This window comes from Phascolarctos cinereus, unplaced genomic scaffold (assembly GCF_003287225.1).
Source record: "Phascolarctos cinereus isolate Bilbo 61053 unplaced genomic scaffold, phaCin_HiC Scaffold_9;HRSCAF=440, whole genome shotgun sequence".
In the NCBI taxonomy this organism is placed as follows: Eukaryota; Metazoa; Chordata; class Mammalia; order Diprotodontia; family Phascolarctidae; genus Phascolarctos; species Phascolarctos cinereus.
The window spans coordinates 251960405-251976840 of NW_027556402.1; the positions used below are offsets into that span (position 1 = coordinate 251960405).

The 16436-nt window shown below is 44.1% G+C and overlaps 1 protein-coding gene across 1 annotated transcript; it reads left to right on the forward strand.

Annotated features, from left to right (window-relative positions):
• The first annotated feature begins 227 nt into the window (after nt 1-227).
• On the forward strand, nt 228-15383 carry LOC110200709 (membrane-spanning 4-domains subfamily A member 14-like). The gene is made up of 6 exons (XM_020976122.2): nt 228-518; nt 2982-3116; nt 4080-4133; nt 10000-10152; nt 12942-13043; nt 14045-15383. The coding sequence occupies exons 1-6, from the start codon at nt 375-377 to the stop codon at nt 14186-14188; spliced, it is 732 nt and encodes a 243-aa protein (XP_020831781.1). The 5' UTR covers nt 228-374; the 3' UTR covers nt 14189-15383.
• The last annotated feature ends 1053 nt before the right edge of the window (nt 15384-16436 follow it).

Here is a 16436-nt window from a genome sequence, read left to right on the forward strand (position 1 = left end):
GAAGAGAGGTTGGCTTAAAGTGAAAAAGAGAGATATACTTCACATGCTTCTTAACCATGAGACTACAGACTCAGGAGAGTGGAGAAGTCCTTAACCCCAAAGACAAGGTTCCTGGATGTCCAAGTTCCTCACCTGCTTGGACACGGGGAGCCAGATGAAAGCTCTCAAGGTTCCTAGCAGCTCCATGATTCTATGACACTGGAGTTCCAGAACTATGACTCCATGGCCCTGTGACTCTATGATTCTAATACCTAGTCCAGGAGCAGTCAAGCTACCCAGGTGACCTGGGCAGAGGAGCAGAGCATGATCTTGGCTGTGATGTTGGCCAGCCTGTTCATTTAGCATATTCCTATCAAATAATCCATTTCCTTACCATGCCACCAAAGTCTAGGGTAGTGGAGACCCAGGAACTTCCCAGGGATCCTCTCCAAACAGAACAGATAGTCATTACTGCATTTCCCTACAAGCCTTCTAAGACCCTACTGAACTTCCTGAAGGGGGAGCCGAAGATGATGGGGGTAAGTCAGATTGCCTCCAAAGTGAGGGTCAGGGGGAGAAATCATTTCTCTCTGCCTGGGCCATTTCACTTGTACATTCATTTAACAAGCATTTGCTAAGCACTTACTATGTAGCAAGACCTGTGTTTGGTGCTGGGGACACAGATAGAAGGAGATTATATTTTATTTCTTTCTTTCTTGACTTATTTCTGTGTAAATGCAGTAGTGGATAGAGTGCCTGGCCTCAGATACTTACTAGCTGTGTGACCCTGGACAAGTCATTTAACTGTTTGCCTCAGTTTCTTTATCGGTAAAACGAGCTGGAGATGGAAATGGGAAACCACTCCAGTATCTTTGTTAAGAAAATCCCAAATGAGGTCAGGAAGAGTCAGACACTACTGAAAAATGACTCAACAACAATCTTTCAACTGCTGGTCAGAGAACTGGGAAAGTGAGAGATAGGATGCCATATTTGAAAAGCCTCCTGGCTTAACTGCTCCTGAGTCACTCTGCTCTAATTACAGGCAGATGATGCCAAGGTTGACCTGCTTTCTAGATCCACACTTTTACCAGGATAAAGCAGGTGACAGTTTATAGACAAAAAGTAGTCTTGTGACCTGGAAATGCTTATTGGGATGATTCCCGTTCTTGAGAATAACTATCAAAGTGCATTGAAGAAAAAGGAAAAAAAGAAAAACATAATTGAATTTTTAAAAATTCAAAGCTCTTTGTGCCAGTTCCTGTGCTAAGTGCTGGTAATATAAATACAAGCAGTATTTGTTTTTGTTTTTTAATAGCTGGATAACTATATTTCTTTTTTAAATTTATTTTATTTTTAATTTATGGAACAAAGCAAGCATTTCTATGACTATAATAAAAAAAGACGATTGCAATGAAATTGCAAATGTACTATGCACAACTTGCTATTCCTTTCAAATATACAACAAAATTATCATGTAAGTTTCTTTTTTTCCTTTTTTTCTTCCCTACCTCCTCCAACAGTATTTGTAAGAAAGACAGGTCTGCCTACCCTCAAGAAGCTTACATTCCAAAGGGAGAAAACAACACAAAGGAGGAAACTGAGAAGGGGTGGGCACAGGGGACTTGGTAAACAAAGTCCAGAGAGTCATGAGTACAGTCTAGAGAGGAATAAAGATGCAATTGGTCTGGGGGTGTCCTCCTTAAAATGGAGGTTCTGGGAGGAACCAGCCAATCAGAGGGAGAAGCCACAGGAATGGAGGGTCCTTCCAATGTGGGAAGTCCAGGAGTGAGGTCTAGAGAGTCAGGAGTGTAGCCTTGAGAGGAAAAACGAGAAATGCTAACTAGAATGGGCTGCCAAGAGCCAGCAACTGATGACCTTGGGTAATTCATGTTGCCTTGCCCAAAGCAGCATTCAATAAATGTCTGTTTGAATAAGCAAGAGGTAAAAGCCAGGTATGGGCAATGGCTCCCCAAAGCCCCATCAGTACTTGATGCATGTGACGTGACTCATTAAAAACATAAATGTTCAAATATAATGGACGGAATAATTTAATGGAATTAAAACCCTGCATTGATAAGACATGAAAATTTCCCTGTCCTCTTTGTCATTAATGCCTTTCTCTTCAGAGATGCTACCTAAAAGATTTAGTTTGGAATCCTTCTAATGTACTTGACAGGGTCTGGTAGTTCCTTGGATTGGAATCTGAAACCCTCACTTAACTGTAAGGACCTTCTCTACCTCCACTTTGTAACCCCTCTCCCCAGTACTGCTCTTCCCACAATAGGTACTTGTAATCGAATGGATGAAAATAATCATATCATGATGTATCATTTGTTTCCTCCTTCTCCTCCCCCTCAAACTACTGCCCACTGACCTCAAAAGACCCTTCACAGATGCAGCACTGAGTCACAGTTAGGACCAATGCAGACATTCACTCAAGTCTTCCCCAATCCATCCTTGCCTGACATGGGCAGAACATAATTCTGCCATGACGATATCACCCAAAGGATGAGCTGAGACAAAGCCTGAAAGTAAAGGGGGGGTGGAGGTAGGGCACAGAGCTGGCCACAGGGCACAGACAGTGACCAGCCAGGGGCAGAGAGATCGTCATCTCGAGGTAGGCCTCACCTCTCTATTTGAGAAGGCTTATCCTTCTGAAGTCAGGCTGCTGGGTCTTTCTCATCTCTAGCCAAGTGAAGACCTATCAGTCAGTCAGTAAACATTAAGCCCCTACTATGTGCCAGACACTGTGCCTAGATGCTGAGGATACAAAAAGAAGCAAAAGTCAGTCCCTGCCTTCCAGAAGCTCACAATCAAACAGGCTACTATATGGGGAAGAGAAAATCACCTTGAGGGGCTCACATAGAGCATTCAGCATCCTCCCCTCACCTGGGCCAGGGGAGCCCTTCCTGAACTCCCAAAGAAAGTTTAGGCTGAATTTCTTCAAAAGCAGCCCATTTTTAAACTAACCTCCTCATCTTGACCCATTTCTCTTTACACAGGTTTTCCAGATTTTCCTGGGTCTTATTATCACTGCCATGGGGTACATTTTATGGCACAGTGTCAACAGACTTCATCTTCAAAATAACCAGCCTATTATCTTTCTCACGGGGTATCCATTCTGGGCAGGAGCATGTGTGAGTATAGTAAACAATGTAGAAGCAAGATGGAGGATTTATTCTGAAACTCCTGGCAGTTTCCATGAGTCTGAACACAGAATACGGGTGAGAGGCTGGGCTTGTAGAGGACCAGGGATAAAAGGCATATCCCATGGCATCCATGGGCCAGAGCGCAGCAGAATCTGCCTCCATTCCATCGCATGCCCCTGGTGCTTGGTGCCCCCTTGCCACGCTCTAGGCACTCACCTGTCAGCATGACATCAGTCTCTCTGAAACCATAATCTTCTGTGGTTCAAGACAGACACTTGGTTGCTAGAGAGGGTGGGCCCAGCTTCTCTTCTCCTGTGATGAAGGGAACCCCAAGCTGTGGGCTTCTATGAAAAAGGCTAACAATCTCCCTGGGAGGTACCGGTTTGTTTCCATCTCCATTGCACAAATTACATTTTAATGAGACTGGACTCCTGTCACTCTGAAGAACCTAGCCTTACAAAGGCGTAACTGCTAAAGATGGCGAAAGGGGAAGAGAGGAACGGTAGAATGGTTCCTGCCACCTAGCTGCCTCTCAGATCAGAGTTGAGATTGGACAGCTCCACAAAGAAGCCTTTGTTTCATAAGCCACTGTCGCCAACACTCCAATGGCAAGACTTCCCCCGGTTATCAAACTTCCCTGGGCATCCATTTTCTCATCTGTAAAATGAGGGGCTGGGTTGGGTGATCTTGGAGGTCCCTGGAGATCTAGACCCAGTACCCTGTAAAAAGCTCTGATGGGTGCTGAGCATACAGCTGACCCAGAGCCCACTTATATTCCACCATGGTGTTTATCATCCCCCCGGGGATCCTTGACTCCATCCTGAAGCTATGGTGACTGGTTGCGGAGGGGATGTCAGTCAGTCAACAAATCTTCCTTAAGCATATGAAGATATACATGGGTCACTTTTGAGGTCTACTTAGGGTTCACTAACCAATGTATTCTCTCAACAGTACGTTATTACAGGATACTTCACAATTCTTAATGAAGTAAAATATCCTCGCTGGGTAAGAACATCCTCTTGACATTTCAAAATTTCCATGCAGTTGAATAGCTCCTGATTAAAAGCTTTCAGAAATCACCAGACCCGTAGTGATTTTCTATGGCCTGTCCACATGGAAACCATTCTATTTGTTAATGCATCAACCCCCTACATTATTCTATAACTCCCACATGTTTGGGTTTAAAAAAAAATAAGTTAAAACATCAATCTCCAAATAACTGCCATGGTGAGCCTTAAAAACCAAAATTCCCATGAAAAGTTCTCAAAAGGAGAAGTGGTCCATAGTCCCTGACTCATAGACTCCCAACAATGAAGAAGTCACCAATACCCATATAATCATAATGATTAACAATAATAAGAGCTAGTATTTACGTAAGGTTTGCAAAGTGCTTTGCAAATATCTCATTTGATTCTCACAACAGCACGGGGTTACATTTTACAGTTGAAGCAACTTAGAAACAGAGCAGTTCAGTGACTTGCCCAGGGTCACATAGCCACTAAGTGTCTGAGGCTGGATTTGAACTCAGGTCTTCCCGACCACAGGTCCAGTGCTCCATCCATTGAGCCACCTGGCTACGCTACCATCCAGCCCTCACAGTATTAGAGCTGAGGGAACAAATGGCCAAGGAAATGGTCATCTAGTCTCTGCTTGCACGTCTCCAGTGAGAAGGAATCGGGATATTTCTAATTCTTAGGACGTTTTCCCTGACATCAGAACTCATCTCCTTCTGTTCCCCTGGACCCCGACCCCTCATTTCCCTGTTATCCCAGTTCTGTTCTCTGGGACTGGGCACTTGCCCACGAGCCCACTTCCAGCCACAGACCTGAACACCCTCACCGTGAGCCTCTGGAGGCTCGACATTCAGACTTCCTTCCAACACTTCTCCTGTGGCATGAAAGGAGGACCTTCGCCACTGGGGCTGTGCTCCCAACGGCCTCCCTAAACGGCCTCATCTCACTGAACAGCTTGCAGATGGGGTCCAACCGGGACAGAGCAGAGGGAGCCAATGTAGTCTGCTGTGGCTCTCTCGGCTGCCAAGCCCCAGTGTTGATTTATATTGGGATTACACGCCACTAAAACCCTTAGAGCTTCTTCACAGAATTTGGTTTTCAGTCATCCCATCTTGTAACTGTCATGTTAATTCTTTGGATCTCTGTGTAAGTCTTTGTGGTTGACCTTGAAAAAGACAAGCATGGAGTAGTGGATAGAGAACTGGCCTTAAATCTTGGGTTCAAGCCCCACCTTTGAGGCAAACTGGAAGTATGACCTTGGGCAAGTCACTTACCTCACTGATCTTGCAGAGGAGGTTCCAGCCTGCATTGGTAGAGGGGGGTCACCTCATGTGGGAGTTTGCTTTATCAATGGAATCAGAAGTCCAGACCCTATCCTTACATATCATCATAATCTATTCAGGACAATGTTCTAGTCTTTAAATATCCTATTTAATCCTGGCTCGGCCATCTGATGTGTCAGCTATCCATTCTAGCTTTGTGTCATTTCCAAAATACATATCCATGTTTTCATCCAAGTTATTAATAAACACATTATACACAGAGCAAAGCCTAAATCTCTGAGATTCTCCAAAGGAGATCAACTTCCAAGTTGACATCAAATAAATAATGATGATTCTAGCTTTAGCCATCCCACCAGTTCTGAATCCAGTTAATTACAGCATCACCTAGACCGTATCTGTCCACCTTTTTAAACAAGGACAGTATGACTTTCTCAAACGCTTTTCTAAAGTCAAATTAAAGCATATCTACAACATTCCAATACAGATTTTAAAAACAAAACAAAACCTCTCTTTGCCATCCTCCATTTTGTCGCCAGTCTCATTTCCTTTTAAGTTTTGCCATTCTCACCACCAGACCTTTTAATTTTGCATTGACAAGTCTGACTGGTGACCTAAAGACATTCCTAGTTTCTTCTCTAAGCATAGTTTTATTTCTCTTTCGAATCATTCTGGAATTTCTTGCTATTGTTCCATAATCTCTGGGGAATCTCACTTCTTATCAGGTCATATTTCTTAGTCACATTTCTGATTCAAAATGTTTTGGTTTGTTTTTAAGATTACACTCATTCTTCCTTCCGATTTTATGACCCCCTATGCTGGTTTAGGGATTCTGAGCCAGGGTTTGTTGCTGTTGTTTTAATTCAGGTTTTCTTTCCTGCTCTTTAGTTCTTCAGTTTTTCTTTTTTATCCCTTGTCACTAGTCTGAGCTTTCCTAGCTCATGGCTTCTTCCCCACCCTCCACAGCTGCACAGACCACAGGCTGGCAAAGGATTGCCCCGCATGGCATGCCCTCATCAAAGAGGGCTTCATTAGCAAAGAAGAATGGAAGTAGCTCAAAAGAAACACGAGATGCGCAAATTTAGAGAATCCACCCCAAATGCTTACCTGGACTATTTGTGCCCAACCTACCGCAGAGCCTTCTGAGCTCATGTTGGTCTGATCAGCCATAGCTGGACACACTGTAACTTGATTCTAACACAGTGATGTCATCTGTTCTTGAAGAGGACCAAGATGCCAACAACCACCATTCTATCTCTTTTAAATAAGGTATTAATTCTATGGGCACAGTTCAATGATGAGTCTAATCAAGACTCAGAAATACTATTTGGTCAAATTTACCTCCTGGCATCAGAACTGTGTTTATTATCTACATTATCTGCATTGAGAATAAACATCAAAGACATAACAAAGCTTTCATTCCTGTTTCTCTTCTTGAATTTTGTCTCCAATAAACTCCTGGGCACCTTGGCTGTACTATATTTCAAAGTGCTGGCCCTGGAGTCAGGAAGGCTTGCATTGGGACCCTGCTTTAGATCCTGCCTGGGGCAGGTATTCGCACAATAAATAGAATGCCAGGCCTGGAGTCAGGAAGACTCACCTTCAGGAGTTCAAATCTGGCCTTAGATGCTTAATAGCTATGAGGCCCCGGTGGGTATACGTTAGCCATTTCTCCCCTTTCTTTTTAGTTAAAACACCTTTTTATTAGATTTGCAAGAATCGAGGCAAATAAATCTGTTACAGCCGATGCTAGGTATACTCTGTCTTCAGCCAGGAGTCTGACCTTCCTCCATTTTAAGGGAGAGTACAGAGATCTGAATCTGATTCTCAGATCTCTTTGATCCCTATATTTACATCCCCCCAATATTATTTTCTCTTATTTCTGGCTTTTGATGGGTAACAGTGATTAAAACAAAACCTGTGCCCTCAAAGGTCTCCTATTTCTTGCTCAAAATTTCCTAATCTTTGGCATTCATTCCTCTGAGCATCAATTGTGCCCACATAGATCAAAAGCAGGCAGGAGTTATCTATTTTAACAATTCTCAGTTGAATTCCTTCCTGCCATGCATTGGACATGTGAGCAGGAAAGGCAACAGAACTCTGTTGTGGTTAACTAGGTAACAGGCAGGGAGCTCTATCAATATTCCCAAACTGGACTCACTAAGGCTCCTGCTCATGTCTTTCTCTTCCGATCCTTCTGGGATTGTCTCTCAGCTGATAGTACCTAGGGGACTAATTTATCATTCCTAGAAGGACAGATGGCTGCTCTTTTCCAATCTAAACAGCCTCCGTTCCTTCACTCGGTCCTTACGGGAGATCATCTCAAGTCCTTTTACATTAGGCTTGAGTCAGCAGACCTGGCTCTTGTGTCAGAGCTCCCCTTTGGGAAGAAGTTCCAAGGTATTTGGTTTATTTTGGTTTTACCTCTAGGTGTCCTTCCTCATGCCTATGGCATTTTTCCACCCACCAACTTCCTTTTATACGTTGAGACTGACCTTGAATTCAGGGAACCGTTTTCAGTTTGCTTGTTTTCTCACCCTAATGCTCTTCTGGGTTTTTTGTGTTTGCTTTGGCTTGCTTTGCTCGGTTTTGTTTGTTTGTTTTAGAAACACATAATTGTCTCTGATACCCTAGAAAATGGAAAACAGTTGCTCTAGACCCTTCACTTCTTCAAGGAGAGGGATCAGCCTGAACTTTTGAGTGCAGAAGGCAAGTACTCAGCCATGGAGGACTTACAAACATGACATCCAAAGTGGGCTATGGCAAAGTCTTCATTGCTTTCACGTCGACTACAGATGAGACCCTCAGTCTGTTTGCTAGCGTTCCCCTACAGAACTGCCTATGGAACTGCAAGAAGACAAGAGTCTTTCCTCTCTGCAGCACCCCTTCCCACCTTTGAGTGCCACACTCAAATGGTTCCTCTCACTAACTTCTGCCATTTATTAGGATTGGGTAGTTTTGGCCACACTTTATTGACATGTTGAAACAACTCTTTTCTCCTCAAGCCCAGATCCTTCTGCTGCCCCTCTCTCTTCTTCTCCTCAAGTCTTAAGCTTCTCTTCTACCATCCCTTCCTCCTTGAGCTCATTTCTTTGGGGTCTTTGCCTGGCTTCTATTATGAAAAAAGCCCAAGGGGAACTCAGAGATCATCTGGCAGAACTCCCTCAGTTTACAGATAAGGAGCATGAGGCTAGGAGAGAGTAAGGGGTTTAGCAAAGATCATCCCCACGTCCTACAGCTGAGTTTGGTTTCAAAGCCACATCTGCTGACTCATGACTGAGGTAAAAGCACTTGAGATGATCTCCCATGAGGACGGGCTGAAGGAACTGGGGCTGCTCAGATCGAAAAAGAAAAGATGCCAGAGACACACCAGAGTTGTCTCAAGTTGTCTCTATCTGGAAGGCAATCAAATGGAAAAGAGACTTTCTTTTTTTCTGTTGGCCCAGAGTGCAGAGGTAGTAGTAATGCGTGGCAGATTTAGGCTTGCTGCCACAAAAAGAAAAACATCTTAATAACGGGTGCTATCCATAAGTAGAAGTCAATTCTTCCTTAACGTAAATCTTTAAGCCGAAGTTGGATGACCACTCTTCGGGTATGTGGGAGAGAAGCATTCAGGTGCAGGCTAAATGGCTTCTGAAGGCCCTTCCAGTCTTGGGACTCTCAGACTCTGCGTCTTGCCCTACAAAAACTCAAAGGCAGCCATCATGGCCTATCCTCCCTCCCCCAGGCCCCAGTCGTCCATCTTCCAGGCTAAATCTAAGATTCTTCAACCAAACTGTGCCTTGATCTCTTCTTCAGGACCTCTGACTGAAGGCAAATAGTTTATGTCAGAACCATTTAGCTGCTTAACAACCAGCTCTCTGGGTGGAAAAAAAATGGACACACTTTTAAGTGACTTCCTGAAGTCTGAGAGTCATCCTTGTGAGTTCTAATCTAGCTTCAGACACTTACCAGCTATATGACCCTAAGCAAGTCCCTTAACCCTGCTTGCCTCAGTTTCCTCATCTGTAAAACGAGCTGGAGAAGGAAATGACAAACCACTCCAGTATCTCTGCCAAGAAAACCCCAAACGGGGTCACAGAGAGTGGGACAGGATGAACACCTTCATTAACACTTTATCCACCGCGTTAGAAGACAATCAACAAAAGAGCAAATCGAGCCCTGATTTGTATCATTTGCTGATTTCTGAGCTGTGAATAAACGCTCACACTGAACATTTAACAATCAACTCTCAGTAACCAGTCTGAGCTGGCTCCAGCATGCCCCTGACTTCAAACCTGTTTTCAGAGTCCAATGCTGAATTCTTCTAAGGGAGAAGCGTAGGCCCTGCAGGGGGGTCTGTCCCTTTCCACACTGGAATTAACATGGGAGTCGAGCACCCCTCATTTTGGGTCCTTACCCTGACCCCGCCCTCCCACACACCCCTCCATCTGTCTCACTTAGTCTGTGGGCTTCTTCCTCCCTCTGCCAGATCAGGATCCAGCCACCCGGGGATCTTGTCCAGATGGACATTGTCCTGCTGGGGGGGGGGGGGGCGCGGTGCTAAGCGTCCCATCCTGAGTGCTCCTTCTCTTACAGATGCACTTCAGTCTATACTTGGGCGTGGTGACCACCCTAGTGGCTGCAGCAGGGATTGCTATCATTCTTTACAGCTTCCATGAAGACAACTATTTCCATTGCCGGACTCCCACCAAGTCTGGCATATGTGCTATTGGGAGAACACTCTTTCTAGTAAGTGGTTCTGTTCTATATGTCAAAATCCCACCATGCTAGACCAATTACATGGAATAGTTAGGCCTCATTCACTCAGACCCCATTTCCTTCTGATTTCAATTCATTTCAACAGTCATTTGAAGACCACAAGGTAGAGTGTGGTGTAATAGATAGCTGACCTGAAGCCAGGAAGATCTGGGTTCCAATTTTGCCTCTGCACACACTTGGTCATGTGACTCTAGGCAAATCACCTTCCTTGTCAGTGCTCCAGGCAACTGTCAAGACTCAACATGGCACAGACGGTGCTGACGTGCCTTGGAAGAGGAAGTTCCTACCCCCGAGAATTCTCTATACCAATGAAATCACAGGCCATGTCCCTATCCTTATCCCTCTCTATAGTCCAGGGTGGGGATATAAACAAAAAAAAATGACACAATTCCTGCCTGAAAGAGTTTTTCATTCTCTTGGAGGAAAAGGACAAGCAGACAAGTAACTTAGTACCAAAAAAATGGGAGAGAATACTCATAACTATATTTGGAGGTGGAGGGATGATCAGGAAAGCCTTATGTAGTGGGTAGCCCAGCAATTCCATGGCAGAAAATGAGGAAGAAGTGGATTACCAATATGTAAAACCACTTGCCAATATAATCTCAACCAAAATATCTCTAACAGACTTGGACACCAAAAGAGAATTAAAACATAAGTTACCATTGGCTGGGGGGCCTAAGACATAGAGTTGGAAGGGTCTCTCAAGCAGCCAGTGCTGTTGAGAGGTTAGGAGTAGCTCACCCAAGGTCACAAAGATCAAGTCCCATAGCCAGGTCTTCTGACACTAAGTCTAGACTTTGTACACTCCTGCACTCACAGGCATGGGGCACAGCCAGGACAAAAATATGGTGGTGGGAGATAGAGCATCATGTGTGAGGAACAGCAAACCATAGAGATGGGGACCATCGAGAAGAGGTAGGCCATCCATTATCACTATCCTCTAATATTTGAAAGGAACACAGCACTGCATGAGGCAGAATCAGAATAAATGGATGAAAGCCACTGGCCTCCCCCACCATTTCACTTGCATTTATTTTGTATAAATGGAGGATATGTTAATATACATACATGGTGTCTTTTCTGATAAATGCAAAGTCTTTTATGGGAGGTATTGTGTCTTTGTTGTCTTCATGTACCCCTGGCAAAGAGCCCAGCACAATGATTGATTGCTAGACCGAGAAAAAGGGTAAGGTATACCAATAACAATAGATAGGAGTACACGTTTGAGAGAGTAAAAATTGAAAAGGGATCACTAATAAAACCTGAATCTATGATCAAAAATTTATGAATTCTTGAATGATCCAGATGAGACAAAAATAGAATTTCCCCAAATATTGAAATAAATACTAGGATTTGGAGGGAACCATTAAATCCTAAGAAAAGTAAGCTTGCACAGAGTAAATAGCAAGCTTGCAAAACACATTCCAGGTGAAAAAAAAAATAGACTGGAAGCTATTTTGATAAAGTAATGGATGCCAGAGCCAGTGAGTCAGTAAAGGCAAGGAGAGTTTGGGTCATGCCCCATAACCTTTTTGTGTAACATCAGAGGCTGGAAGAACCTTCCTCAATAAATGCTTTGGTGCAAGACTAGATGTACCCCAGAGGTCTGATCTGGACACTCTTGGAAATATTAGCCAAATGTATAGTATTATGGCTTTTAGATTTTCCAGAAACTTGCTAGGTACTATCTCATTTGATGCTAACAACAGCCCTATAAGGCAGGAACTATTATTATCCCCTTTTCACAATGAGGAAACTGAGATTCAGAGAAGTCCCCACAGTGAGGGAATGCATTGGCCCCCACAGGGCCAATGCATTCAGGAATCACCCATCTTCATTCTGATATGTGTCAGAAAAAAAAAAAATCCCAGGAGAGACTTTGAGGGACAAGTCTTATCTGCACCACTGCAAAGTGCAGACATGCTCCAGTGAATAGAGCTTTGGCTGACAGAATGAGAGTTACAGAACTAGAAGGACCTCAGACACTCTCTCAGCCACCTTCCCCCTCATTTTACAGTGAGGAAGCTGAGGGCCATCGAACTTCAGGGGCTTGGCTAAGGTCACCCAGAAATTAGTGCTGGAGGAGGGATTTGAACCCACATTCTCTGATCAGAAACACTTTCCACTGCACAGGAAGAAATCATGGTGATTGTTACTGGGTTTGTGATTCTTATACGAGTCTCTTACTGACAGATGCTCCAAGTTCAGGTGGCTGTAGTCTACTAACTCTTCCCTAGCTACACCAGGAGCCCCTTCAACTTGATTTGATGTGCTACCTTCATGAAAACCCACCACAACCTAAAGACAGGCTTCTGAGTCAGAACACAGCACTGCTACCATCCATCTCATCCCTTTTCCAAACCTAGGTTGGCAGGGAGCCCAGTACCAGGACATGCAGGGTATTCCAAAGGCCAAGGAACAGTGGAGGGTGGGGGAGGGGTACACAGAAAGTGCCCAAGCTATGGTGTGCCCTCGGGGCAAAGAAGCCTCCCTCTTCCTCCAGTAGCCAAAGCTGCCAAGGTATCTTACAGCTATTTGGAAGTAAGATCTGAACACTTAAACTGTGGGGAATGTCTTAATGCTATGTTACAGGTAATACAAGAAGAGAGCTAAAAGGGGTCCAGACAGTACGGTGTCACCCCACATGTTCTCTAATTGATGTCTGCTTTATTTTAGACACGACTTTGTCTGGCAACTCTGAGGAAGCCCTCCTCCTTCTTGACTACTAATTGCCCTTTGTTCTTTGTCTTGTTTCATAGGGAGTGCTGGCTCTGATACTTTTCCTCACTATTGCTGAACTGTGCATCACGGTGACAGTCTTAGCCTTTAAAAGAAATGTGATATGGAGAAACGCCAAAGAGGTGGGAGAAAGAGAAGCTCCAAGTTGTGTGGTTGTGACTATCATAGGTGATGACTAGCTTTAGGAATTGCTAATAATAATAACAAATAGCTAACATTTATATAGTGCCTATGACGGGCCAGGCACTGTTCTAAGTACTCTATAAATATTGTCTCATTCGATTCTCAAAACAACCCTGGGAGGTAGGTGCTATTATTATTCTCATTTTGCAGTTGAGAAAACTGAGGCACTCAAGTGCTAAGGACTTGCCCAGGTAGCTAGAAAGTGTCTGAGGCCAGATAGAGACTCAGGTCTTCCTGAATCCAGGTCCAGTGTTCTAAACACTGTGCCACCTAGCTGCCTATTGGTTACACCGAAGAGAGTCAGGTACAAGTTGGGTTAGATGTCTTCTGATGACACTTCCAATTCTGTGATTCTCTGATATTAATCTGAACCTGCATTAGACAGACATGGCCATATGATATCCAGCTTTTTCTTACAGATGACCAACCAGAGTATAAGCTTTTTGAGGGTACGAGCTAAGTCTCCAATTTCCATTCTTCTCAGCACCTTAGCTCAGTTCTGGGCAAGAACCTTTCTGTTTAACCCAATAAGAAAGACAGTGAAATGTCAGAAATGAGAAAGGTGGCTAGTGATAACAGCTTGAGAAGAGAAACAGAGAATGGAGAATCACCAGATCACAGATTTAGAGTCAAAGGGGCCCTTGAGGCCATCAACTCCCACTCTGTCCTCTCATGGCACAGGTAATGCAGGGAAGGCCCAGAATGGTGAGGGGTCTTGGCCAACACCACACCAATAGTTAAGTAGATCACTAGAATCAACACACAGGTCCTCTAACCCTACACCCCATCATCTTTCTGCTGAGGCAACTGAGGAGCAGGGAGGGAAGGCAGTCACTGGAAAGATGTAGGAAGCATCTGAGGTTCAGTGGGAGGAAGATGAGACATGCAGGAAAGGGACTGGGGTGAGTTTAATGGGTCTTGTTTCTGGCTGGCTTTATAGGTTGTATTTTTCCTGCCTTCTGAAAGCAAGGACCTTGAACATCATGAAGATGAAAGAAAGTTCCAGTTCCAGATTCAGGCAAACCCTGCTGGCCAAAATGAGAAGGAGTTCTCTGTCTCCTTAATTGGGGATTATACTTACTAAAGCCCTGTAGCCCTTCTGCCCTTCCCTTTTATACTTCCCCTGTCTCATTCTCCTCTTTCTCCTTTCTTTTTTCCTCCTCCCCCTGCCCCAAATTAGAGGAAGAATCCAGAGAAAGTCTCTTTCTACAAATTAAATTCACTTGGAGAATTTACAAAAGTTCCCCCTTCCTACAACAGAAATTCACCCACAGAATCCATTCTAAGTCACCTTTCTTCAGGTCAATTTCAACAAGATGATGCACATGTATTCCCTGTTTCTTTGTTCCAAAATCACTGAAAGAATGTAATATGAAGTTCTACCACCTTCTGGCCCAAATTCACCAAGAGAATTCTTCTGAGGTCTCACTTTTCTCCAGTTCAAAGAGAGAAGCTTTTCCAATTCCAGCTTTCTCCAGGTCAAGGAGAGAATCCTTAGATTTCTTCCTTAGGTTCTTCCAACTCAAGGTCATTGAGAGTATTCACTAATGTCCTTCTCTCCCTACCTTTCCTCTTAACCAAGTTCATGGATAGAACACTCAAGTTCCTCCAGCATTATACTCTAAAGACACCAAGCCACACAGCATAGAAAAATATATTTTAACCATTTCAGTTTGATGTCATTCACAGCAATACCCAGATTTAGGGACTAGGTGAAAAAATCATAAACCAAAAGCTAAAGGATATGGAGACTCCTGCCCTGAAAAAATTGGGTCACATTTTCTGTTGTTGGCCCAGCTTCCAATGAATGAAAAACCGGGGCATTGTCTACATATACCTAAGTGCTATCAAAGTGATGAGGGTGGGCCTGGGTCCTTCCTGTGATGAAAGGTCAACCCTGGCAATAGAGAAAGGAAAGTCTTACTCCGTGTTTATAAGAGATGATTCCAAGGAGAAATGGAATAGAAGGAGGACATAGAAGAGGGTTCTGGTATTTTGGGTGGGTTTTTATAAGCCATCAGTATTTTTGTTTTGTTTTGTTTTTCTGCTTTCAAATCCCCAAGCACCAGAAATGGGCCAGCATAAAAATCAGTCTGAAAAGCTTAAGGAGTCACCCGATGCATTGAAAGAATTAGCCCTTCAGAGAGGAGAACCTTCTATGAGTAATACACAAAGAGGAAAATTAAACCAAGCCAAATGAGGCTTCTCTGTTCTGAGAGGAATGTTTTTCCTCCCAGAGTGCTTCTAACAACTCTGAAGGCCTCTTCTATTCCCCAGCACTCCTGGAATGAGTCCCTGATTTTGAATAATTACTTTTGCAAATACATCTTTTGTCTTAAACTCTGTCTCCTAACCTTCTAATTTGAAATTCTACGTGGAAAGAGGACACCAATTCAATCCAAGGAGCACTACTGAATACCTTCTATATGTTAGGCATAGGGAATACACAGCCAAAACCAGGCTATGCCCTCAGAGAGCCTTTAATCTATACTGGTGAGTAAAGGGAACCACACAGAAAGAAACACATACAGAACATAAAGTAATTTTGGGAAAATCGTTGACTTACTGGGGGAGGGTGTTAAGGAAATAATTTCTATGGGTGGTGGTAGCACTTAAGCCTTGAAAGGAGCTGGAATTCGAGGAGGGGAAGGTGAAGAGGAGGTACATAACAGGCAGGGGAGGCCACACTTAAAGCCCCGGAGGTCAAAGCCCAGCACAGTGCCTTTCTCAGGCTGAAGGGGAGAAAAGAAAATAAGGTCAAAATTCTGCATGGTGGGTCCACCAGCTTCTGATCCAGACCTCTTCACCTTCAAATCCCCAGTGTGTCATCATCTTAGTTCTCTCCTAATGGAACAGTGGCCAGGCGGGTGGTGCAGTGGATAGAGCCGTGGGCTTGGAGTCAGAAAGGCTCATCAGACAGCAGCTGCGTGACTGTGGGCAAGTCACTTCACCCTGTCTGCCTCAGTTTCCTCATCTGTGAAATGAGCTGGAAAAGCAAATGGCAAACTCTCCAGTATTTCCACCAAGAAATCCTTAAGCGGAGTCACGGAGAGTTTGGAGATGACTGCAACGACTGAAAAGCAGAACAGAATACCATCTACTATGCAGATGAGTGAGGCCATCAGATGAAAGTTTTCTTAATGACAACTTCAAAGTCTGTGCATTCATTCCTCCTCTTGCACGTTCTTAGGGAATCAGGAAGCTCTCCTCCTCACCAAAGCTTGCGCTTCAACGGGCGCCTTCAGTTCCACCACTTCCCCAAATCTCCAGGGCCTCCCACTTGTACGTCACAGTCTCTGTCCCAGTGTCTCAGAACAATTCAAGCATTTATT